The sequence below is a fragment of the Phyllostomus hastatus genome, unplaced genomic scaffold (genome assembly GCF_019186645.2).
Source record: "Phyllostomus hastatus isolate PE091 unplaced genomic scaffold, TTU_PhHast_1.1 phas_scaffold_585, whole genome shotgun sequence".
Classification (NCBI taxonomy): Eukaryota; Metazoa; Chordata; class Mammalia; order Chiroptera; family Phyllostomidae; genus Phyllostomus; species Phyllostomus hastatus.
The window spans coordinates 16,574,166-16,598,891 of NW_025334037.1; the positions used below are offsets into that span (position 1 = coordinate 16,574,166).

Consider the following 24,726-nt stretch of genomic DNA (forward strand, 5'->3'; position numbering starts at 1 on the left):
TAAAAATAAATAAATAAAATCTTTTTTAAAAAATGATAGTATTTTTTAAAAAAGAATTTCAAATTGGTAATTACAAAATAGTCATAGGAATGTCAAGTACAGCATAGGAAATATAGCCAATAATATTGTAATAACAATGTATGGCACTATGTGGGTACTATAATTATCAGAATGATCATTTTATAAGTTATGTAAATGTCTAACCACTATGCTGCATACCTAAAAAAATAACAATGCAGATCCAAGAAAAGAAAACCCCACCTAGGGAGGAACACTGATTGTCCCAGCATGTTGCAGGTGTCTGCTCTTGCCATAATCATATGAATGGGGACAGAAGCACCTAGAGAAGCTGAGGAAAGAATTCAGGGCAGACTATAAATATCTTGAGTGGAATACATTCCTACTCAACCTTTATGACTGAGCTCAGGTGGCCCTCCTCCAGGCGGCACTCCGCACCCCCTGTGGGTTGGATGCCTGTGTTCTATGCGTTGCCGCCCTGTGGATATGCCTAATTGTCTGATGCTGCCAATAAACTTTTCAATCATCTGTTTTAGTGTCAGTGTCTTGTGAAGTCTTTGAGGACAAGAGTGTAGCATATTCAGTTTTATACCCCAAACTCTGAGGAAACAAAACAAACAAAGCCATAAAGAATATGTAAATATATTGAAGCTTTATGGGAAAATGAGGAGCTGATTACTTCAATTAACTTTCACATGGATTTTATTTCTAAATCTCTAGCTATAAAAAGTTATCATTTCAAACTTCCTTTGGAGTCAGCTGTATATTTATCCTCTTTCAAATCAAAATCAAGTGATTGAAATAATTCCAAACCTTAGTACATTATTACTTCTCTGAAATAATTAGAAGTAAAAGAATCTATATAATTTTATTATATATATATTTAAAATCACTAAATTAACCTATTATGGAGAAAGAAAGCATGTGAAAGCTACACAAATAAACTCCTACTATACTTAAGAACTTTCCAAATCCAGCTCATTTGATAGCCTATTGACCAGTAAGTGAAATAAAACTCCAATCGTTGATAAAAGCATCCTCTGCCCTCCCCAAAAGTGCAGGAAAGTGTAGCATTTTACTCACTACTGTTAAGGAATGCATCAAATATGTGTGTGGGGTTGGGGGGCAGCAACGAATAAAAAGTAAAACCGTGTAAAGGGAAACTTGGTGAAAACTAGCAAAAAACAATGCTCTGCTCTCCCCCTGCTGGCTTTTTGGCAGTACTGCTCTTCAAAGTCTGTGGAAAGGCCCAAGTGAGGGTTCTCTCAGGGAATCTTAAAAATACTTAGAAGTGCTCATACTACCCATATGAATAAGCCCCTCAAGTCAAAGCATCCCCACCAAAGCCATCAATACCTTCTTTTCCTATCACTAATAATGGCTAATATTGAAAAGACAAAACATGTAGATGTTAATGGCCTGACTCCTAATTTTAAAGAGTAATTCAATAGAGAGGTATCTGTAATATTTTCTGGTTTTCTGAGAATATGACCCTTACTTACAGACTGAGATGAAGCCTGAGAGAATGGGGAAAAATGCATTTTGAATTGGAATTGGAAGACCTAGGTATGAGTCTTGGCTTTCTCCATTACTTATTGGTTGTATAACCTTTACTGTTACTTTTATATTGGTTAGGTAAAATTACCATTTTTGAAAGTGAGTTTCATCAGCCTCTGAAGTTATGCAACAGAATTGTTGGATACTGTGATGCAGCAGCCCCAAACCTGGGAGCCGCTTAAGTGTTCATGATACTCCTAAACACCTGGTGGACTAGCAGATGAGGCATGTCATTTATTACAGTATAGGGCAGTTCACTGGCAGGTCGGTGAGAGGGAGACCACTGCTGGGGCCTGCCCTGCCTGGTCTCAGGAAGCTGTAACCCCCCATGACTTAGGCTAAGTGAGAGACCTCCAAATCAAGAGCCACTAAGGAGACAAAACTTATTTCCCTGGCATGAACGCTGTCTGTTCTGTGCCTGGCCTCCTATGCTTGATCAGTTAGCCAATGACAGGTAAGATTTCCCATGGGGGGGATCATCTAAGACAGTCATGATTATGTGGAAGCCTCAGGGAAGAGACTGGGGGCTGTGGAAATGAAGGGGTGATGGACATCAACCCCTGCCCCCTCGGGTTTGGCAAAGCCTGAGTGCTTGTTCTTAGTTGAGAGAAATCCAAGTCTCCTGGCTGCCTTTGTCTCCTCTGCCCGACTTAGGCCTGTGGAAATAACAGGGGCAGTGCAGCCCAGACCAGAGTCAGCAGACCCCCAGGGTAATCAGGCCTGGGACATAGAATATGCAAGATCCTGTGAGATCTACTTGCTAGAGGATGCTATTGAATTAGAATATGAAGGCACAGGCAGGAAAACGGGACTAGCCTTTTAGGTCCTGAAGTGATAAAACCCCAAACTCTGCCCAGAATCCCAGCAGGAGTTCTGTTAGCACCTTTGAAAATTACCTACTTGTTTGATCTTCCCTGCCACACTGGAATCCACAAACTGTATCTATGTTCTTAACAAAAGCACTACTCAGGTGGGAACTCGGGGTGGTCTCCACTAGAGAGGGTGGCAGTTTCGTCCCTATTTCCCCACAAGACTCGGTTGTCTCTATGTATATTTTTCTCATGTTTCGATGAGCCATCCACAGTGTTCCACAGTCACTGCAGGCCGGTGGCCCCATCAGACCACACCTCCCCAGTGTAAAGCTCCTTATAAGGAGTCCCAGACAAAGGCATGTGTCTTATGTGTGACTGTAAACTACATTACCTCAGTGAAAGCATGCAGAAAGAAAGGTTGAGAAGCAGTCACAGGACCAGAAGCCACTTCCAAGAAAAGATAAGGAGGGGGTTACAATGCATTCCCAAAATAATACACATTCCCTCTGGCCAGAGGCCCTCTGACTAGACCTCAGTCATGGGAGGGAGAAGGGCCAGGTACTGACCCCACAGATACTTTTCTAATTCTAATATTTTATTATGCTAAGTGCTGTTGAATTATAAAAATTTAATGATTTATTTCTGCTTTTTCTTTATACTATTTGGGTCATTTTCAGACATGAGCAAAATGGTTAAAACCATCCTTCTACTCATCACCTTCTTTCCTTCATATAGTGCCAAACATACTGTGGACACCCAAATGAATCTCAATTGATAAAATGATGATTATGATGGCAGTGAAAAGCCCAGGGGTTTCTGTCTAAGCCAGATTCTCTCCCAGTTATATGGCTAGTATTTTTGAGTAGCAGCTTCTAAACAGATCTGTATTTCCTTCCCCATGCCACCTCCACAACAGTGTGAAATCTTTGCTCCAAGTAAGAAAAATCAAAAACTAAAAATGCAATTTCAACTGTCCTACTGTCCAGTCATTAGTTAAATTCCCTATATCACATTTCTTTAAATAAGATGACTCTTAAATGTTGTTGTAAGAAATGAGGATACAAAATGGTGAAAGTGAAGTCAGGGGATAAAGGTTCAAATAACAACTCCACGTCTCAGTTTAATATCCATCTTTCAAGATTAAAATATAGCATATCATAACTGAGAGAGCATGTGTGAGCTGATTATTCCAGTGTTCCTGGATATAATTGGAAGTCCACAAATAGTAGCAAGAATAATTATAGCTACCAGTTATTGACAGCTTACTATGTGCCATTTATACACACACACACACATATGGTGCCATATATATATATATGCTTACTATGTGCCGTGTGTGTGTGTGTGTGTGTGTGTGTGTGTGTGTGTGTGTGTGTATGGCATGTAGTAAATATATACAAATATATTGAAGGGTATTGTGATCTTGGTTTTGGTCCTGTTTTCTGACTGAGAGCCCCTAAAATCCTTGGAATTTTCTAAGAGGTAAGAGTGATAAAACTGTCTTTGTTATATATAACAAGCTCTTTACAACACAACCAGAGTTTATGTTAATGAAGAGACTACTAAGAAGCCCCAAAGAATGGGGACCGACCCCACCTCTGAGAGGGGAAGGGGGCTAGAAATCGAGTTCAATCACCAATGACCAAATACTTAATCTAACATGCCTCCTTAATGAAACCTCCATCAAAACCTAAAAGTTCAGAGAACCTCCCAGGTAGGGGAACACATGTAAGGCTCTGGGAGTGCGCTGTACCCCAGAGAGGGCATGGATGGCTTTGAGCCTCTTTCCACAAACTTGTCCTATGCACCAGTTAGATCAGGCCATTCTTGAGTTACGTCCTTTTCTAATAAACTAGTAATCTAGTAAGTAAAATGTTTTCCTGAGTTCTGTGTGCTCCTTTAGCAAATTAATTGAAGAGGGGGCTATGGAAAGCAACAATTTATAGCTGGGGAGTCAGAAGCATATGTAACAATGGGGACTTATGATTGGAGTCTGAAGTGCAGAGGGGGCATTCTTGTAGGACTGAACTCTTAGCCTTTGGAATCTGACACTATCTCCAGACACTGTCTGGACTGAATTCAATATAGGACACTATACACAGTGTCAAAGAACTGTTCAATGTGTGGAAAACCCAAACATCTGGTGTCAGAAGTAAAGGATTATATAGTGTAAAGGAAAACACATGAGGAGGTGTGTTTTTTCTATATATTATATATATGTAAAAATATCACAAAAGTGTGTGTGTATATATATATGTTATATATATATATATATACAGAATCTATTTCATAAAAAATAGTGTATTTATTCTTACATGTTTAAACTTCAGTCACCTTCAAAGTCCTCTCCATTTGATGCAATACACCTATTGAGACTTTCCACTGCCTCAGGCAGTTTTTGAATTTGTGATTTTGATGCCTTTTAGTGCTTCTGCTGTTTGTTGTTTCACCTCTTTCACATCAGCAAAACATTTTCCTTTGAGGACTTTTTCATCGGGAAAACAAACAAAAAGTCACTTAGGGTGAGATACGGTGAAAGTTGCTTAGGGTGAGATACGGTGATACGGCACAAGGGTCAGGCCATTTTTGGTCAAAAACTGCTAAACACTCAGCACGGTGTGGGCAGATGTACTTATAAGTCACCCATGATGAAATGGGCAAACATGTTGAGTCTTCAAAAAAAAATTCACTGAAACTGAATGCAGCCTCTGACAACAATGCCAGCTGGCACACTTATACAGATGGGTTCCTAAAACACTCACCTAGCAGGGGAAGCCTATACTACAAGGGGCCTGCCCTCCAGAAGATAATTCTAGTTTTTTGTGGGCCCCCTCTCATATAATCTAGCATAATGTATAATGCCTGGCATATAGCTAAGTTCTCAATAATGGTAGTTAATATATGTGTATGCTAAATAACAAAATTTCACTGAGTACATTTTAAAGCTCTTCCTGGCTTTATTCAGCAATTCATGAATCAGGCAGTATCCAATTTAGCACATAACAAGGAGTTCCAAAGAGCTATATAAAATGAAAGTCTTTTACAGACAGAAGGGAACAAGAACAGGAAAACCATAGTAGGCATTTGCTAATTGGTTAAAGCAGAGTTATTTTCCTTATACAGAGCAAGAGGAAGTTAGGTAACTTATTGAGCAGTCAAGCACTGATTGGTTCTGGGCCTTTTCTGGAAGAGCAAACACAGAAACTTACTTGAATTTTGGTTTCCTAACATGGGGCTTAGCACAAGCGTTCTATCTTGGGCCTAAGCTGGTTACTATATTATATATATACACATATATATACATACATATATATATGTATGTATGTATATATGTGTATATATATGTAATAGTATAGTATAGCATTATATATTATATTAATATATAACATATTATATACCACATTTTGTCCTGTATAATGTGTACTTTTTTGCCCAAATTTTTGAGCAAAAATAATATAAATAATAATATAAAAAATAATATATAGGTAGTACCTGAAATAACCTTGTATCTGTTCTTGTGTTTTGTAATTATTGTTACATAAAATTTCTAGTACCATAATATGTTCAAAAATAAATGCTCAAATTCCTTTATAATAACAAAAGCAAGCATCTAAATATAACTAAATAATTAAATTAAAAATTAAAGCGAAAGATTTTTTCCCCAAAAGTTTGGCCCAACAATGTGGATGTGCATCATACAGGGCAAAATATGGCATTATATTGATATACACACACAAACATATAGAAGTATATATGCATGTTACCCATACACACATTCGTTTATTCCCCACAACAACATTGTAAAGCAGATGATATTATCCCTGTTTTGTAGAAGTGATTGGAAGTGTAGAGAATTAAAGTAACGTTCATAGGTTAGCCTACTAATAAGTGGCTAAGCCAAGATGTGAACCAGGCATCTAATTCCAGAGCCCACTTAGTTAGAATTCTGTTTTGTACACAAGTAATACCCTGAAGCAATTTAGCTTTAGAAAACAATTACTTATGCATCCTCCAGAATAACAAAAACGAAAACCATCAATAACAACTGATAATCCCAAGGGTTGGTGAGCACAGTGTAAATTATTGCTGGAAGGAGTGTAAGCTGATGCAATCACTTGGGGAAACTCTTTGGTAGTGTCTACTCACACTACTTGCACATTGCCTGCGATCTGACGATTCCACTATCCACTATATACCCAATAAGTGTGAATACACGTGCCCCATAATGTTCACAGCAGCATTATTTGTAAAAGCCACAAATGAAATCAACCCAATGTCTATCCACCACAAAACAGATAAAATAAAATACTCTCACTTTCATGTGATAGAAATGCAATTTGGCAACGACAACAAACTACTGCTACACTCATCATGATAGACCTCACAGACTTAATGCTGAGCACAAGAAGCCAGACACAAAACAGTATACCCGGTACAAGTCCAAATTTCAAAAACAGACAAAATTAGTCTATGGTGAAAGAAGTTAAAATGGTGGTTACCTTTGTTGACAGGTGACAGTAACTGGAGGGCAGTGTAAATAAGGCCTCTAGAATACTGGGAGTTTCTTGGCCTGGGTAGTGACCATACAGATATAAAAATTCAACAACCTATAGACTTAAGATTTGTATACTTTTCTGTCACATATTAGAATTCAACATGAAAGCTTACAAAAAGAAAAAAAACAACTACTAAGAATCCATCCTCCTTGTTTCCCACATCCCCTTTCAGAGCACCACACCATCCCATCCCAAACTTGGGACCCATTCCATGCTGATGTTCCATGTCTTCGTAATTCTCAGTTCCTTTGGACATCACCAGGTGCCTTGTATGTGGGGCCGAGATTTAGCCTCACAGGGAACCGCACCAGCAGCTGCTGTTTTAAACTTCAGTTCAACTCTCTGACCACAACTCTATTCTTCCAATATGATCACTGCTTTCACCTTCTATTTTGATTTTTGAGAGCCCAAGTTCTCTTCACATTCTCATAGCCAATCAGCTTTCTCTTACTTGTTTCCAGAGATTTAAAACTGTAACCATTCCTTTACTCAACTAACATTTGTAAGCTGTGGGAATATCATAGTAAACCAAACCAACACATTGTCTTTTTTGATAACTCTTAGATTTCAGGAAGAGTTATTTCCTTGACAAAATTCTAAACTCTGCTGTCCCTTGTCCTTCTGATGCACCTGACTGACAATTCTTCTCCATTGAATTAATGCAGTTGTCTGACTTCACTGGTCCCATACAAGAACACCTATATACTAGAATAGAAATTGGATTTTCACATCATAGGTTTATGTCTCTAACATATTTGTGATCTCTGACTTCATGTAGGCCCTAAATGTTGCTCTTCTATGCCCCTAGTTATAGTTTTCTCTTTATTTCCCCTAACCTCTAACTGAAATTGAGCAGTTCATTTACTTACAATACAGGCAATAAATTATAGTATTATTAGCAGTAGCTATCAGTTTTGTTGCAGTATTAATAACTCTGTCTACAGTAGCCATTACCTTATCACCAATAAAAATCACAGACTTTTTGTATCAAATTACAGTTTTTACAGATATCTCAAAATATCATTTATACTCATCACCATTTTGAAATTATGGTAGGTATTAGAGTTGACACTAGAATATGACATTTTAAGCATTTTTAAAACATATCTGCAATTTTTTTATACTTCTCCCACAAGAAGCGGAAGCTATATTCCCTCTCCTTGAATCTGGGCCAAGCTCAGTAACATACACATAACAGAACAGGTGGAAGCGACAATACATGACTTGAGAGGGTAAGTCACAAAAAGTGAAGCTGATTTCACCTTGTTTGCTGGAACATAAGCACTGGAAGCCCTGAGCCACCATGTGATAAATCCAGTACCTCACAGCTAGCACGCTGTGAGGAAGACCAAACTAGTCTAAGAGGAGAGATCACATGGAGAGACTTGGAGGACCAGAAGAGTGAGAGAGACAGAGAGATATGAGGTGGAAGATGGGGAAAGATCATGCACTGGCTAGGCCCCAACTGTTTTTATTTTGATTGGTAGAGACAAAGTGTTTATTACAAAATCTCTCTATTCTGGGTGATGGGAACTATTCTCAGCATCAGACATTGTTTGAACTACTACTTTTTGGTGGCTCTTTCTCAAACCTCATGGTGTTTCACCCTTCCATTGCGCAGATCAACACTCAGCCAAAAGTACAAGGGGAAAGGTACACCCTGGGCAGACCTCCAAGACTCTGTGCCACCTCTTCCTCTCTGATACCAGCCCATCAGCTTCCCTCAATTCCCACCTCTGTCTCCTTCATTCAGTGAAGCCACTAGTCTCTGTTTAGGTTCCCCTCCCTGCTCTGCAGCTGAAGGCTGGCTGCAGCAGGCAGTAAGCTGGGCTCACTACAGGATTTACCTTATTTGTTTCCCTTCTGTCAGTGATCATAATTCTGTTCTGCCTGTTGTGCAATATCTGAAAATATAGTTTTCAGTGGGAAGGCAATCTGCAGAAGCAGAAGTCCAAATTAATTGGACTGAACTGTGTTGTCTGATCACACTCAAATTCACACTCAAAAGCACCAAAAATAATAATAATAATAAAAGTAAAGCTTCTTGAAAGTGTTCTGTGGTAGCTGTTATCTCTAATTTCCCACTCTTTAACTGGGTATATTCTGGCTTTTACGCCCCCCCACTTCACTGAAAGAGCTCTTACCACATCATCTACAAACATCTCATTGCTATAACTAAAGAATACATTTTAGTTCTTTTCTTATTTCACCTTATACAATTATGCTATCCAATATGGTAGCTACTGACCACACGTAGCTACTCAGTACCTGAAATGTGGCTAGTCCAAATTGAGAGGTACTATAGATATAAAATACACACCCGATTTCTATGATTTAGTATGAAAAGGGGAGAAAACATACCTTATTAAATAAGTTTATATTACATGGTAAAATGATAATGTTTTAGATATAGTGAGTTAAACAAAATATATTTATAAAATTAATTTCACCCATTTCTTTTTACCTTTCTAATACTGGTACTAGAAAATTTACCATTTACAGCTACATATATGACTCTCATCGTATGTCAAATGTCCAGAACTCTTCTATAGCAGCCTCTCATACCAACAAAGCCCTGCTTTCAACTCTCTCCTCCTTTGGTAATGTGGGACTCTGCTCTTGTTTTCTGTCTACCTGGCTGTCTGCTCCTTTTCAGACTTCTCCTCTGAAACCCAAATCTATTGTTCTCAAATTTTATCACGCTGCAAAATCACCTATTTGCTTGCCAAAAATGCGATATTGAAACTTATCTGTAGATATTCTGATCTAGTACTAACATTTACCAAAACTCTGATGTTTAGCTCAAATTCTCATTGTCTGCCTCTCCTTTCCTACTGTGTACCATGTATCTTCATTCAGACGTCTTAGACTTAGCATACCCAACATTTAATTCCTTGTCTCCATTCTCCTTAACCCTTTTGTCCTCCCAGTTACTCAAGCAAGTACCCTAAAATCATTTGCATTTTTATCTAAACCATTACTAAATCCGCTTGTTTAAATTCTATATTCTCTATGCTGTCTTAATTCCTTTAGTTTGAAGTATATCAATCTTGGCACTATTGAAATGTTGAACCAGATAGTTCTTTTTGTGAGAGTTTGTCTTGCACATTGTAGGATATTTAGCATTTTCCCTGACCTCACACCACTAAATATCAGTAGCAACCCCTGGATGCAAAAACAAAAAATATTTCCAGACATTACCAAATGTCTAAGGAAGCGGGAGGGGATCACCTCATCCTAGGGCCACTGAGTTGACTGAGGCCATCGTTATTAATCACCTCCATTAAGGCAAGAGATTCCACTTGGCTCTCCTGCCCAGTACTGTACCTTTTGCCTATTCTCCATACATCTTACAGTTTTAGTTTACTTCAGAATAAAATTTAGTATCTCTAATATTGCATGAAAAGGGCATTATCTGTCCTCTACTTACCTCTTTCAGCTTTCCACTCCAGCTATGCTGAGTTCCATGTAGTTTCCTTAAGGATGGATGAAAGCCATAAGAAGTGTTCGTCAGAAAAAGTGACTGACTCACTAGTAGCTTATAAAATAAATGCAAAATTCCTAGGATGTTTTATACAGAGAATATGAGTAAGCATGTATTTTGTGAAACATAGAAGTGTGTTCCTATGAGTAAACTCATATGTGAGTAAACTATAAGGCATGCCTAAGCTAAAATAAAGTAAAAATACCATGAAACAGAGGATCAGTTAGAGTGAAAAAAAATGTGGGGGGATGGAAAAACTAAGCTATGGGTTGAGAGCTATGTTGCCAGTAAATTAGCCATCCATAGGCAATACCTAGCATAGTCTCGTAAGTGCTGTATTCTGAATGAATGAATGAATGAATGCAAGCAAATAAGCCCATGTCTGTCCAGGCTAATTAGTAAGCTCTGGTTGTGGTCCGGCATCTTTCCCTGCACCTATCCAATAAAACAGGTGTGTGCTATTGGCTCAAAGCACTTTCTACCTGTGAGACTCCTCGTTGTGACCTGAACGCTAGTCCTCATAAGCATATCATTAAAGGAAAAAGCTGATGGGGCAGGTAGAACGTATGAACACTGCTTAACTCCTGATTCAGGTGAAGTCCTTCCACTTGTTTGCACCCTATCCTAAATGTGTCAACTTAACTCCAATTCTTTCCCCTTGCTTTTCTCTGGGTATTCATATTGATTCAATAAACCATGTTACTCAAGCATCTTAATTTGGTCTGTGTCTTCTTTTTCATTATCTCTAAGACAGCTTGCCTCGTAGTGTAATTGGAGTCAAGTTGCTTTTCCATATGACAGCTCAATCCAGGTAATAATCTCCTTTCAGAATCCCCCTGCTTTGGTAACTCTCATTTCACCCTGTTCACATCCTGTGTTTGTTGTGGCATTTATTGCACCACACTGTGATTAACTCTCCACTCCTTTGTCCTCTCTCTAGTCTGTGACCTCTTTGAGGGGGGGAGGGATACGTTTTATTCTCTTGTCTCATTATTACTTAGTAAAGTGCCAACCATAAAGTAACTATGGAAAGTAGTAACTATGGCATGTGACCTCCTGAAAAAGAGTTGAGCAGGTTAACTATTGTTTTGCCTTCTTGTCACTCCCCAGTCCTAAGACTGGTGTAACTTGGTGAGCAGCAAAACCCCGCCTGGCTTCACAGCAGCATGGAGGTTGTAGGAAGACCCACAGGCCCACTGCAGAAAACAACTTACATTAAGTGAGTACAGAATTACCAGCAAGCTTGGGCCTTTGTGGGCTGTATTTCCCTGTCTCACATTTTTTTTTTCACTTGGCTGGTTAAAGAAAAACAATAGTTGTGATGTAGTTGGGGAGGGGAAGGCTTTTCCACACTACTCCCACCTGAAAATTGGCTGAAGGCTGAGACCCCTTTGTCTAATCTCGAGCACTCAAACATTCTAAATGAATACACAGAGCCATTTTTATAGTTTAAAAGAGATGCATTTTGGAATACATGTACCTTGAATAAAAGAAATTAAATAGAATGTGAGACCTTAAATAAAGGGCCTGCTCTTGAGGTTCTTTTAACTCATTCACTTCTTCAGGAATTAGAAGGATCGGGGTGCGAAAACCTGGCTTCACGATCGGACGTGGAGACTCGCGAAGAGAATCCAAGCTAGCCAAACCAATATCTTGGGAGGGATGGCCCCTGGGACCCAACAATTCCCTAACCTCGGAGAACTGACAGGAAAATCGAATCCGCGCCAGGAGCCCCGTTCCCCCACTTCGAATCCTCCGCCAGCGGACGCCGCCCCGCCCCTTCCGCCCTACAGGGGCCCAGTGAGCTTGGGGCTGCTTCCGGGTCTCGCGCCGAGGCGGCGCCGAGGCGCTCTAGCTCCGCTCGTCGTCGTCCACTCAGTGGTAGTGCCGGGGTTCGCGGAAGAGCGGGTCGCGGCGTTTGTTGTGCGTGGTTACGAGTTCTTCTCGAACCCGGGCGGCGGACCTCGCGCTAAGGTGGAAAGGGCCGTGGTGACTCTAGGCGGGAAGGAGCGGGAGCGTGGAGACGGGTCCCTGGATAGGACCGGCACCCGGGCCGGGTGATGGAGGCCGGTGAGAAACGGGAGAGGAATTTTCAGCTGAGGGTGGGCCTCCTGTCCAGCGGCGTCATCTCTCCCACATCCCTGACCCCAGGTCTCATCTCCCCAGACCTCAGTTCATCTGCGGCCCGTGGTGTCAGGGCCCAGCTGAGTTTCTGCCACATCTGTCGTGTCCGCGGCTTGTCTCTCCTCCGGGGACCTGGAGCCCTCAAAGCTCTTGTACTATGTCGGGTGAAGGCCATTGTGGCTTTGAACCCCGTCTACTGTGTCCCGCCTGTTTTGTTTCTGTTTTTGTGATCAGAATCTTCCCAGCCCTGGATACTGGTTGAAGCTGGAGGCGTAGTAGTACTCGTTTTATATACCGGTACCATGAATGTAGCAGCTGCACATTGGACATATCTGACGCCATGAAACATTTCTTACAGAGCCACGAACTAGAGGCCTTATGCATGTGACCACCACAGGGGTGGGGTGGGAATAATTGCAGGATCCTGGGGCCTGGTGACATTGATGTAGGGAGATTCAGCCTTCTTGGTGTGCGATTCTGACAGCCTCTGAATTTGCGTTTGTTCAAAAGACATGAAATAGTCTACTAAGTGTCTTGTGCTGGGGAAGTTTCAACCATAAGTGGGACCCACGTGATTTCTTTGCCCTCGCAGAGCTTACTAACTATGTAAGGAACAAGCCTGTGATGCGTGCTATGAAAAAAGAGATCTCTGAAGTTATTACTGTTTCGCTTTGGGCGATACAGGAAATAACACCATGTAGCTCTTGTCTACCAACATCTGAGTAATAATAAAGATTTTCAAAATCACCGTGGAAGTCTTGTGCGAAGAGAGAGGAGGACCTATAACAACAGTATTGGGTACGGCTCAACAGATTGGTAAAGACACTGGCTCTGACTTGTAGAATGAATTAGCATTACGTGACAAAAAAGCTAAGTGCTTTCTACGTTTACAAGGTAAAAAGAACTTCTCAGTGTAGTTTACCCTGAATATTGTGGCATTTAGAACAAGTAATGGCATGCTCACGAGCCCAGACTTTATTTTCTACAAAGAGGTAAAAGTATTTTTAATAGAAAAAAGTACGATTTGCGTCACATCCAGAATAAGATAGAATGAGGGGAGTTTGTTCATTTCTCTTGGTCTAGAAATAACCTCTTGTTGAAATCTCAAGTCTTCAGTTAGTTCTCTTTGGCCTTTAAGGACCAAAGGGAATAGTAACAAATTGCAAAAGGGATTTGGAAGCCTGAAGGGTTTGCTACATTGCTCCAAAAATGATCTGAAGGTACACTGGACAAAGCATTAAACTATCTGAGGGGAGCCGTGCCGGTGTGGCTCAATGGATTGAGTGTGGTGTGCAGGCTCGCCTGTTGGATTCCCAGACAGGGCACACGCCTCGGCTGCGGCCCGTCCCAGTAGGGGGCGCATGAGAGGCAACCACACATTGATGTGCCCCCCACCCCCGTCTAAAAATAAATTTAAAAATATATTTTAAAAAAAATCTGAGGGGAGTGCATTAGCTGAGCCTAGAGTAAACCGTTAGGACCTAATTAACAGGGATTCTTCATATGAAGTAAAATTGCTTGTTTTTTAAAAATTCATTTAGCAAACACTTAAGTGTCTCTGTGAGCCATTGTGCTAGGTTTGGTAATCAGAACTCTGAACTTCAGTTTCTTCACCTGTAAATGGAGATGATAGTACCTTGAAGTTGTCAAGACTAATGAGATGATGTTTGTGCTATTGCTGTACCTAGCCCTTACTATGTCTTTTAAGTGGTACTGTGGACTATATTTTTGTTTAAATTCTCTTTACCTTATTGGCCTGGGCCCCTTGAGGACTGAAACTATCTCATCTTGGCTCTTTCATTCATGTATTAAGGCCCATTTTTATATGTGATGTAGAGAGTTAATATTTGAAGATAATGGGCACAAAAAGTCAACATTTGCAAAATGTATGACTTGTATTTGTGTGCCCATAGCTAAAGCTGCTGATTTGTATAGTAGGGGTAGATGAAAATATTTTATTTTCATTATATAAGAGATAACCTGGTAAATGCTTTATAAATTATAAGACTCTATATTTCACCCCTCCCCCCAAAGGGCATTTTTCATGAAAGGGAAGGACTCTTGAATGAACCTAAAACTTCAGTAAAATTTTTGTTCAGTTAAATTTCCACTTAATACTACTTTTGCCACTAATTAGGAGACTGGTAACAAAGTGGAAAGCTATATCAATGAGATATCAACATATTGGAACATAGTATTGCCATAGCTCCCCTAAAAATTTGGGGGAAGAAAAAAATTAGTTCCCTTTTTAATCTGCACCTCCTTCTGCTATAGTTTTAGGGCAGTTTTATTTTAAACTAAGCAGGTCCTATGATTTGTTTATAGGGAGTTCAGATTTCTTTTAACAACAGGTAAGAGATGGAACATAATTTGAAGCTGGCACCAAAGAAAGATCTCTGCTACTGGAAGATGAAAAAAAAAAATTACATAGTAAATGAGGTTGCCAGAATTAGCAAATAAAAATACAGGATGTCCAATTAAACTTGAATTTCAGACAAACAATAACTATTTAACAATATTTGGGACATAATTAAAATAAAAATTGTGTATTATCTAAAATTTAAGTTTAACAGCATTCTGTGTTTTATCTGGCAACTGCAGTAGTAAATAAATCTTACTCCACAGTGACGCCTAAGGGTTGGATGCTTAGAAAACAATATAGGAATTAAACAGCAAGTGGTTTAATTTTCCTTCAAGTGCTCCTACAAAAATTATAGTGCAACACTCAAAGCTCCAAATGTTTGGAAGCTACTATTTACCAAAAGGGAATGTTTTCAAAAACTGATAAGAGTTATGGCTAACTTGAAGAAAAAATAATTTTAACTTTAGATTTTCCAACAAGAGCCTAAGTTCATAGTAATTTTAAATTAATTAAAGAAGTTATACGGTTGTGGAAAGAAATATCAGGAAAATTGATTTAATAGGAATTCAATTTCACTGGCACAATTTATACAGTCTACTAATAAATATTTGTGAACTATGTAGTAATTTGAACCAAGATTAAAGGAAAACAAAGGGACAGAATCCCCCAGTAGCCAAGGAAAAGAATTCCCTACTGGGTAAAAATATTACTGTGGACAGATGGAATTTCTAAATAAGTTTTCTAAGTCAGATTTGATATTCCCTATCAAATGTGGTTAGACCAGCCCAAGTCTGAATACTAAGAACTAGTCTTATGTTCCAAAAATCTTATTATAAATTAGTGCTACAAATTGATGATAGGTACCTACAAATATAAGAATCTGTGGCACTAATAAGACATTAAGCATTAACAGTTTCATAATGTGCTAAACAAATTTTTTTATGTACACTAACTTAGCAAAAGTCAGAGCCAGATTTGTGTCCTATATCTGCTAAGGTACAGAACAGCATAGTTTGTTGTATTAACAGTAGTACCTTGCTTCTTTTTTCACTCTTAATTTATCTAAATCCACTTTTCTCCTTGAAAAAAATCTAATTATTTGTGTGATACAACCTGTTTTATCTGATGTGATTGGGACCTATTATTGGGAATTAAATGTTAAAAGTTGGTTAAAATAGAATAAAAGAAAATAAATATACTTCATTTTAAACAGCTTAAAGTTTTTAAGTTAAAATGTTCAATAACTTTTTAACAACTTAAATTGTATTTTTTAACTTAAATTTAGTATTTTAACTTAAAACATCAAGGTGTATATTTACTCACCTTTTTTTAATTTCAAGAGGCCAGAGTCTGCTCTTTGTATATGGTTTTACTGATTACAATTTCTGCATAAAACACATAAGAAAGGGTCTTCAGTATTTCTAACCAGTTTTTAAACAGGGAGCAACACTTATAAAAACACTTGCAAGATTGTGGATTCCTACATTTTTTAAATGCCTCTCTACCGACCAGATTTCAGTTTTTCACATCTACTTTCAACATAGACTTTTCCTGTTTGTTGAATCTTCTCTTAAGAATTAAATACTTTTTGTATTTGTTTTGAAAAACATTAGTTATGAAAAAATTTAACTAGAAAGTATGGGAAATAATGAAACTCTTAGGTACATGCCACCAACCATACCTTCTGTAACTCTCCAAAAAAAACCAGTTACTTCTTTGAAGTATCATAAATTTGGTATCTGTTACTCTCATGTACATTTTAGTATGTATTTATGTTTTCATCCATAAAAATTTATATTATCTGTTTAAAATTTTACGTAAATGATACGTCCTTTTTCAGCTTTTTTCACTTAGATTCTCTTTAAGATTTGTCCATGTTGATAAATATAATTCGTGCAGTCTATTTCAACTGTCCTTATGAGTCCCCTCTATGAGTAACCCACAATTCCTTGTCCTTCACAGTTAGGTTATTAACAGTTTTTCACTGTCAAAAACAGTGAATGCTGAATGTCCTTATATATAACTTGTGCTCATGTGGGACATGTTTCCCTAACACAGACACTTGGAACTGAAAGTGCAACAAGGTGCTGGTGTGTACGCTTCTTCATTTTGTGAGAAATTGCCAAAAACACTCGAAAGCAGTGATTTACATTCCTACCAAAGTATAAGAAGTACGTAAATGTTGGCCACATTTTAGCCAGTGCTAGGTCATCAGATTTTTCAAATTTTGCCAAGTAATTGTTTGAGAAATGGTATTAATTTGCATTTTCCTGACAATTATGGTGTTGAACATCTTTGCATGCATTTATTGTCTATTTTATTCTCTTTGGTGAGTTGCCTGTTTATATGTGTTTAGTTTTCTAATGCTTTTGTTATTTTCTAATTGATTTGTAGAAGTCAGGATTTTTTCAGGCATTTGCAAGTGTGGCTTTTTTCTCCTTTAGAGTTATACAGAAATATTTAATTTTGACATATGGTCAAATGTATCCATCTTTTTATTTGATATATGCATTCTTGTTTGAGAAATTCTTCTCCACCCCAGTGTCACAAAGTCTTCTATGTTTTTTTGTAAATATTTTTACATTTTTTCTTTTCATGTTTAATGTGTTAATCCATCTGGAATTGATTTTTGTTTGTGAGAAAGAAATCTTATTCTTCCTTTTTCCACATAGTTAGTTTTCCAGACATCTTTCATTGCGTCCTTCTCCCATTAATGTGTAGTAACCATTGATTTATAATACTATATGTCGTACACCCTTCTCTTCTCATAGATCTATTTGTCTCTATTATGCCGATACCACAGTTTTAATTATGATGGCTTTATAGTAAACAAATATCTTACTTGTTTTTCTTCAGGATTCTCTTGGCTTACTTGAACCTTTACTCTTCCATGTAAACCAGTTTGCTAAATTCAAGAGGGAGTGGGCAGAGTACCTGATGAGATTTTAATTAGAATAGTATTGAATTTATACATTCCTGGAGAGTTGACATATTTACCATAGGCTTTCCAAGACATATTTTTTTACATTTTTTAAAAGTATCTTTTGTCTTTCTATTTGATCATTTTTGCTATGAAAGTTTTGCATATCTTTTGTAAGATATATTTTGTAAGGTATCTTAAAGTGTTTTTGGTTTCTAGTATCCTTGTTGAATTATCTTGCTAATGCTAATAGTTTGTTTGCTAAAACCTCTAATATTTTCCATGTAGATATTTAATCATCTTTGAGTAATATTCCTTTCTTTTCAATTCTTACATCTTTTAATATGCCATTAAATGGAAGCTGTGATAACAGATATTATGTAGTTCTAACCTCACAGGGAAAGGTTCTAATGTTTTATATTTAAATATAATAATATTTGTTGTAGGCTTTTGGTAAATACCTTTCTTTTCCTTGTTTACTAAGAGTTTCTTTTAACCAGGCATTGAATTTTATCAAATGCCTTTTGAGTTTTCAAATAAAAAGTTTGCAGCACAAATCTGACTCTCTTTAATGTTTTCTTTAGGGTGATCAGCACATAACTTATTAGAGAGAGATCCCTCGACAGAATTAAACAGGAAATTTGCTAGAATCAAGAATGATGGATCCGTGTTCAGTTGGAGTCCAGCTTCGTACCACAAATGAGTGCCATAAAACCTACTATACTCGTCACACAGGTTTCAAGACTTTGCAAGAATTGTCATCAAATGATATGCTTTTACTTCAGCTTAGAACCGGAATGACACTTTCTGGGAACAATACAATTTGTTTTCATCATGCAAAAATTTACATTGACAGATTTGAGGATTTGCAGAAGTCATGTTGTGACCCATTTAACATACACAAAAAACTAGCCAAAAAAAATTTGCATGTAATTGACTTAGATGATGCCACTTTTCTGAGTGCAAAATTTGGCAGACAGCTCGTACCTGGTTGGAAGCTTTGTCCAAAATGTACACAGATAATCAATGGAAGTGTGGATGTTGATACTGAAGACCGGCAGAGAAGAAAACCTGATTCAGATGTATGTATATCGGTTATTTTTTCCACTGTGTTATTTCTACAACATGGGGTTTTGTTTAACTATAAGAAAGTCATATTATTATACAGTCATACCTTGGTATTCATTGGCTTCAGAACTCATCAAACCCTGTACTCGTCGCATTTTGATGAGGAAAAAAATGTTTTAGCGTCCTCACACTTGCTAGAACTTGTATGAGTTACACCACTACCCTGCAAGAGAAAATGCTTCATGGTTTGGTACTCATTGGTTTCAGCACTTATCATGAGTTCCGGGGTTAATTAACGAGGAGTACCGAGGTACCACTGTACTAATTAGCATGCAGTAATATAAAGTAGAGGAAGTGAAAATAAGTGGTGTTTCTAAATATTTGCATATACCTAGATTAAATGACAAAGAAAGTAGGCTTTGGAACATATTAACATAATATGCCCAAGCAAGACTCCCAAACTGTGGCTCCTAGTACTAAGACATTAGGGGAGTGGCTTTTAGAACACTCTGGCAAAGCCAGGACTTAACTATCTTAGTTTTTTTTTCTGACACTGAAGTAACTCAGTAGGATATGCCAGCCAGCAAGGGTCTGTATGTAGCAAGATGAATTCTCCTTTTCATGAAGGACTCGAAAATTACTGCTTTGAAAGGAACATCAGAGAAGTGACATTTCTTATTTCAACTTTTCTTTCTCCTTTGGCACTATCCCATTCTTTGGGTTTTTGAGACGCTCGTGAATTTTCTTGGTTTCTAGCTGACATTCTAATTGGCTTGATTAAAGCTAATTTTAGGACTCCCTCTGGTCAAAAAGCAAACATTTTTATGTTGTAAGTGATAAATATTAGAACTCCCCTCCTTGTTCACATGGTTCCATTCAGATTCTTGAACCATATCAGAACACCTTAAGATTTCCTAAAGTGCTCTTTGGTGTAGAACAAGGACAAGCATGTCAAAGGAGCACTTCTCCAAATTTCTACTGATAGCCAATTGATCCATTCTTGCTGCTGGGGTACTTTTCTCAATGTTATCTTTCATTATATTATTAAACCAAATTAAAAGATAATTAAAGATTTAAATTTTATGTAGAGTTTTCCTTTTGCACTGCCCTCAAAAGCACATCTCCAACCCAGTGTTATCTTGCAGTTCATACTAGGCTCTTGCTACTGTCACCTAAGATGTCTTCTCCACTTTATTTATCTGCTGCTCTTGTAGAATAATATATCACACTGTCTCCCCTAAGTGACAAACTTAAACTCTTAACCATGGAAATTTTGTAATACATTTCAGAACTCAGAACCATATTTCTGCATTTGAAAACACATACTGTAGTAATAATAATAGAACCTTTTCTTAAGGACTCAGGATCATTCTGAGGAACCTCAGTTACATGCCATTGGGTTGTAAAGCAGCTTTTCTGACTTCTCTCCCATGTTGGCAGCAGCCATTTCAGTTTTCAGTTCCTGTCCCCTCTCCTCCTAATATACCAGAAATTAAAATTAGATAATGAAAATATTATATGTAAATTAACCAATAAATTTTGAATATGGTCAAAGTCTGTGTAGATTCTGTTGCACTTGGGCTCTAAAACCTTTTTTTTCTTTTTTGTGAGTTCCAGACTCTTCCAGGATAAGGAATAATTTAGATTAAAATTAAGTGAAATATTACTATGACCTGATGTCAAGATTTACGTTGATAATTTGTTTACCTTCATTCAGGGAAGAACTGCTAAAGCTTTGAAGTCATTACAATTTGCAAACCCAGGGAAGCAAACTGAATTTGCTCCAGAAACTGGTAAAAGAGAAAAAAGAAGGCTTACAAAAAATGCAGCCTCTGGTTCAGACAGGTAGGCTATCTGTTACTTAAGTCATATGTTAACTTTCCATTTCACATCTTTATTGTTCCTCTATCTTTTTCTTAGGTTTTGAATTTCCTGGGTAAATATTTCAAATTGAGTAATCTGGAATTGGTGAGAACATCTGAGGACCTCATAAATAATTAAGATGTCTTTTCAACTCTAAAAATTTGTTTCTAAGAAAGTATCAATGAAGTGAACAAGATAATTTTTTGGCATGAGAATTAAACTAATTTAAACAAATTATACTTAGAATTAAAAAAATTGACTTTTTTGAAAAGCATTGACGTTATGTAATTGGTATATCTCTGCTGTATGAGTGGCAGCTAAAAAGTAAATTTTATGAGAAATTTTATAGATATGAAATTTAAACAGTTATGGTACAGTCAATAGAATGAAGGAGGAAGTTAAATTGTTTAGAATATGACTTTAAGCATTTATAGAATATGAATTGACAAAGAAATGTTAATATAATCAGTCAGAATTTTTTATAGGTACTGTTTGTCCATCTGTTAAGGTTTTCTATTGAGTCATTTAAGTATTTGTAGGCCAATTTTGCTAGAGTCCATTAAAGAACAAGAAGCAGATTAATTGCAGCATAAATACCAATAGGTTAGAATACTGCAATAAAAATAAAACTGTTCGCAAAACAATAAAGAGATTGGTAGCCAAAAAAAAAAGTACCACTGTTTATTAGCCATTCTTTCTTTTGTTAAAGGTAAAGGAAGTTTTAACAGAAAAACACTTACTGTTTTGGACAGGGTTCTTGTCCGTTCTTTTGCTGAGTTGTTTTTAAATGGACTTTGAGAATTCAGGTTTTTTGTATTTGTCTCAACACTTTATAATGAGGTCTCTTCTAGCATGGAGTTCATATACTATTAACAGTAGCGTAGCCTTGAATCTGGTAAGTTATGTACCAGTTTGTTGGGACTTCATCCCTAATTCAGAATGTTTATCTCCTTAAATGTTTTCATTGCCTTACTATTCAAAAATAATGTATTTGTGAGGTGTAATTCACCTTGTGTTTATCTTACAGACAAGTGATACCAGCGAAGAGCAAGGTCTATGATAGCCAGGGCCTTCTGATCTTCAGTGGAATGGACCTGTGCGACTGCCTTGATGAAGATTGCTTAGGCTGTTTCTATGCTTGTCCTGCCTGTGGCTCTACCAAGTGTGGGGCAGAATGCCGCTGTGACCGCAAGTGGCTATATGAGCAAATCGAAATCGAAGGAGGAGAAATTATTCATAATAAACATGCTGGATAATTTGTGCTGTCAATTTATGGGATCTTTAAAGTACTTTCTCTGTTTCTAAAATTCTGTCATTCTTAGATACATTTTCAAGTAGAGTACCAAAAGACAGAAATTTGAAAACTACCCCAGCCAACATGCACTCAATGTGCACTAACATTCTAAATTTAGATTGGCTATTTCAACAATCACTTTAAGCCTACTTGAGTCATTGTAAACCAGTAAGGTATAGGCAGTCTCCTCAGTTTGCACAATTCCCATATCCACAAATTTTGATAACAGTGAATTACACCATTTAAACACCAGTTAAATAACACCAGTTCATAACAGCAAGCTCAAATTTCAGTTACCACAGTATATTAACTATTAGTACATGATATACACATCTCCCTGCTAGCTCTTCAGTCCACTATGTGAGTAACATGTTTTTCATGATCAATGCCAATCACATTACTTCTCTCAAATTCTGCTGTACATTGGTCACTGCACATCTTAATGAGTTCACCCATAGACAACAAAGCATATAGGTGTATTATTTGTTTGTTCTGCATGCGACATCTTTTAAAAGTAGATAATGAAAAGAATGGGCAAAGAAATGGAAAATGGTAATGCTAGAAGTGAGATCTGAGCTGAACATTAATGGGGCTGTAGCAGAAGTCACTGATCATGGGAGCGTGGACACTGCTGCTTTTCTAGAACCTCTAAGTAAGACAGGCAGCCCGAGAACCGTCAAGTGCATGTGAAGGAAAGGACAACTGTGTCCCAGAGGAAGCGATGGTAAAAAACTTCACATTAAAGGGAATTACAGAAACATTTCATGACATTGAAAGTACAAATGATGAAGTGGGGGAAACTAATCTAAATGTAAAGGAGTATGGCAATTTGCCATGGTGTATGTTATTTGGCAAAAGGTAAGCATTGTTTAAACTGCTCTTGATTTCTTTTTTACAATGAAATGACATTCTCAGTCTAATGTTTTTAATTAGTGTACTAAAAACATACTTTTTACAATTTTTTCATTTATGTTTTAACTGAATAAAATAATTTCTCCAATTGATGATTAAGAAAGATTATTCTGAACAGCTATTTTTAATGGTCCCATACTGTCACAGAAGGCCAAGACTGCCTGTAACCGGGAACAGTGCCTACTCCAGGAAAAATTACTTTTGATACAGCTAAGTAGATGAGCATTAAATTATTTGGGGAATAATCTACATATCTGTAGTAAAATATACAATTTCTTCTCCCCACTTAATCTCTTAAAAAAGACATTTCAATACTGTAAATCTTTCATCATTTAGACCATACATTCTTGATGAATATGGGTTCTTTGTGGCAAAAATCTTTATGTATAAAGCACGAATATATATAAACATATAGTGTTGATTAGGATTAAAAGAGCTAAAAAAGGCTCCTGGTGGGAGTAATGATAAAAAAGAAAAGGAGAAACACTGGTTGAAAGTAAATTATTTAGAAATTTACACGATGTTGGAATTTGGGTATTCTTTGGAGAACAGGAGTGGGTGATTTATCTCTGCTTTTTCTTTTTTAAAAAACAGATATACGTTATTCTAAAATCTTCCATCTAGGATACTGCCACTAAACTTGGTTTTTATTTTGTTTGTTTTCCCTACGTATAGAACTTTAGTTTAATCAAATGAGCTTTAAACAACTTTAAATATATTTTAGCCACTGAAGCTATAAATTTATACAGCCAGTTTTATTACCAATAGAGGTTTATTTTTATTTCTGAACACTTTTAGAATTTCTTTAAAAGACTGGTTTTACTTTAGTGGAATGCTATTTTCAACCACAAAATTAAATGTCATTTTTAAGTTACAATTGTTTGCTGACCTAGTTGTCAGTATACAGTTAATCAGTTCTTTGATTTATGTGTTTCAGCAGAGCACTAGCAAAAAGAACATTTTAGCTTTATATACTAAAATTGGATGGTAGATTTTCTTTCTGAATTAAGGAAATAATTTCTTATAAAGGACTTAAACATAGACTCTATGCCCTGGCTGGCATAGCTCAGTGGATTGAGCGCGGGCTAGGAACCAAAGTGTCCCAGGTTCAATTCCCAGCCAGGGTATATTCCTGGGTTGCAGGCCATAACCCCCAGCAACCGCACATTGATGTTTCTCTCTCTCTCTCTCTCTCTCTCTCTCTCTCTCCCTCCCTTCCCTAAAAAATAAATAAATAAAATCTTTAAAAAAAAAAAAACCATAGACTCTAATTTTACCTGAACTTCTAGGATCACTAGACCTTCTTAATTGCATTATTACCATCTTTTTGTTGCTTCTACTTGTTATTTAGTATATTACATAGGCTCTTCATAGGGACAAATTAAAATCTTAGAGATTTTTTTTAAATAGGAATATCTTCAACAGAATAAATGACTTTAAAGGTCAAATTGTTTCAGCATTACTTAGAACATTTTGTATTATTTTTCAAATATGATAAAGCTTTTCAAGGGAAAATTTTTTAGATAACTATTATGCTAATATTTGTTTGTCATACTTATTTAGGAGACCAGATTTTTAATGACCATGCAAAAGGTTTTCAGAGAAATACCTGATTTAGAGTAGGTTGTTAATAAAAGTTGTGTTTTAGGAAACATCACAAGCCTACTTACTGTTTTTTACTATAAAATTTCAGAAATACAAAAAACAATGAAATCATCTAGACCCTTTTTACATTTTGGTATGATTCAAGGTAGCT

At 37.1% G+C, this 24,726-nt stretch overlaps 1 protein-coding gene across 1 annotated transcript; it reads left to right on the top strand.

Moving 5' to 3' along the window:
* The first annotated feature begins 12,254 nt into the window (after window positions 1-12,254).
* LOC123810195 (ADP ribosylation factor like GTPase 14 effector protein) lies at window positions 12,255-23,062 on the top strand. The gene is made up of 4 exons (XM_045825761.1): window positions 12,255-12,497; window positions 18,418-18,915; window positions 20,619-20,746; window positions 21,792-23,062. Exons 2-4 carry the CDS (start codon window positions 18,490-18,492, stop codon window positions 22,018-22,020), a joined length of 783 nt encoding a protein of 260 aa, XP_045681717.1. The 5' UTR covers window positions 12,255-12,497; window positions 18,418-18,489; the 3' UTR covers window positions 22,021-23,062.
* The last annotated feature ends 1,664 nt before the right edge of the window (window positions 23,063-24,726 follow it).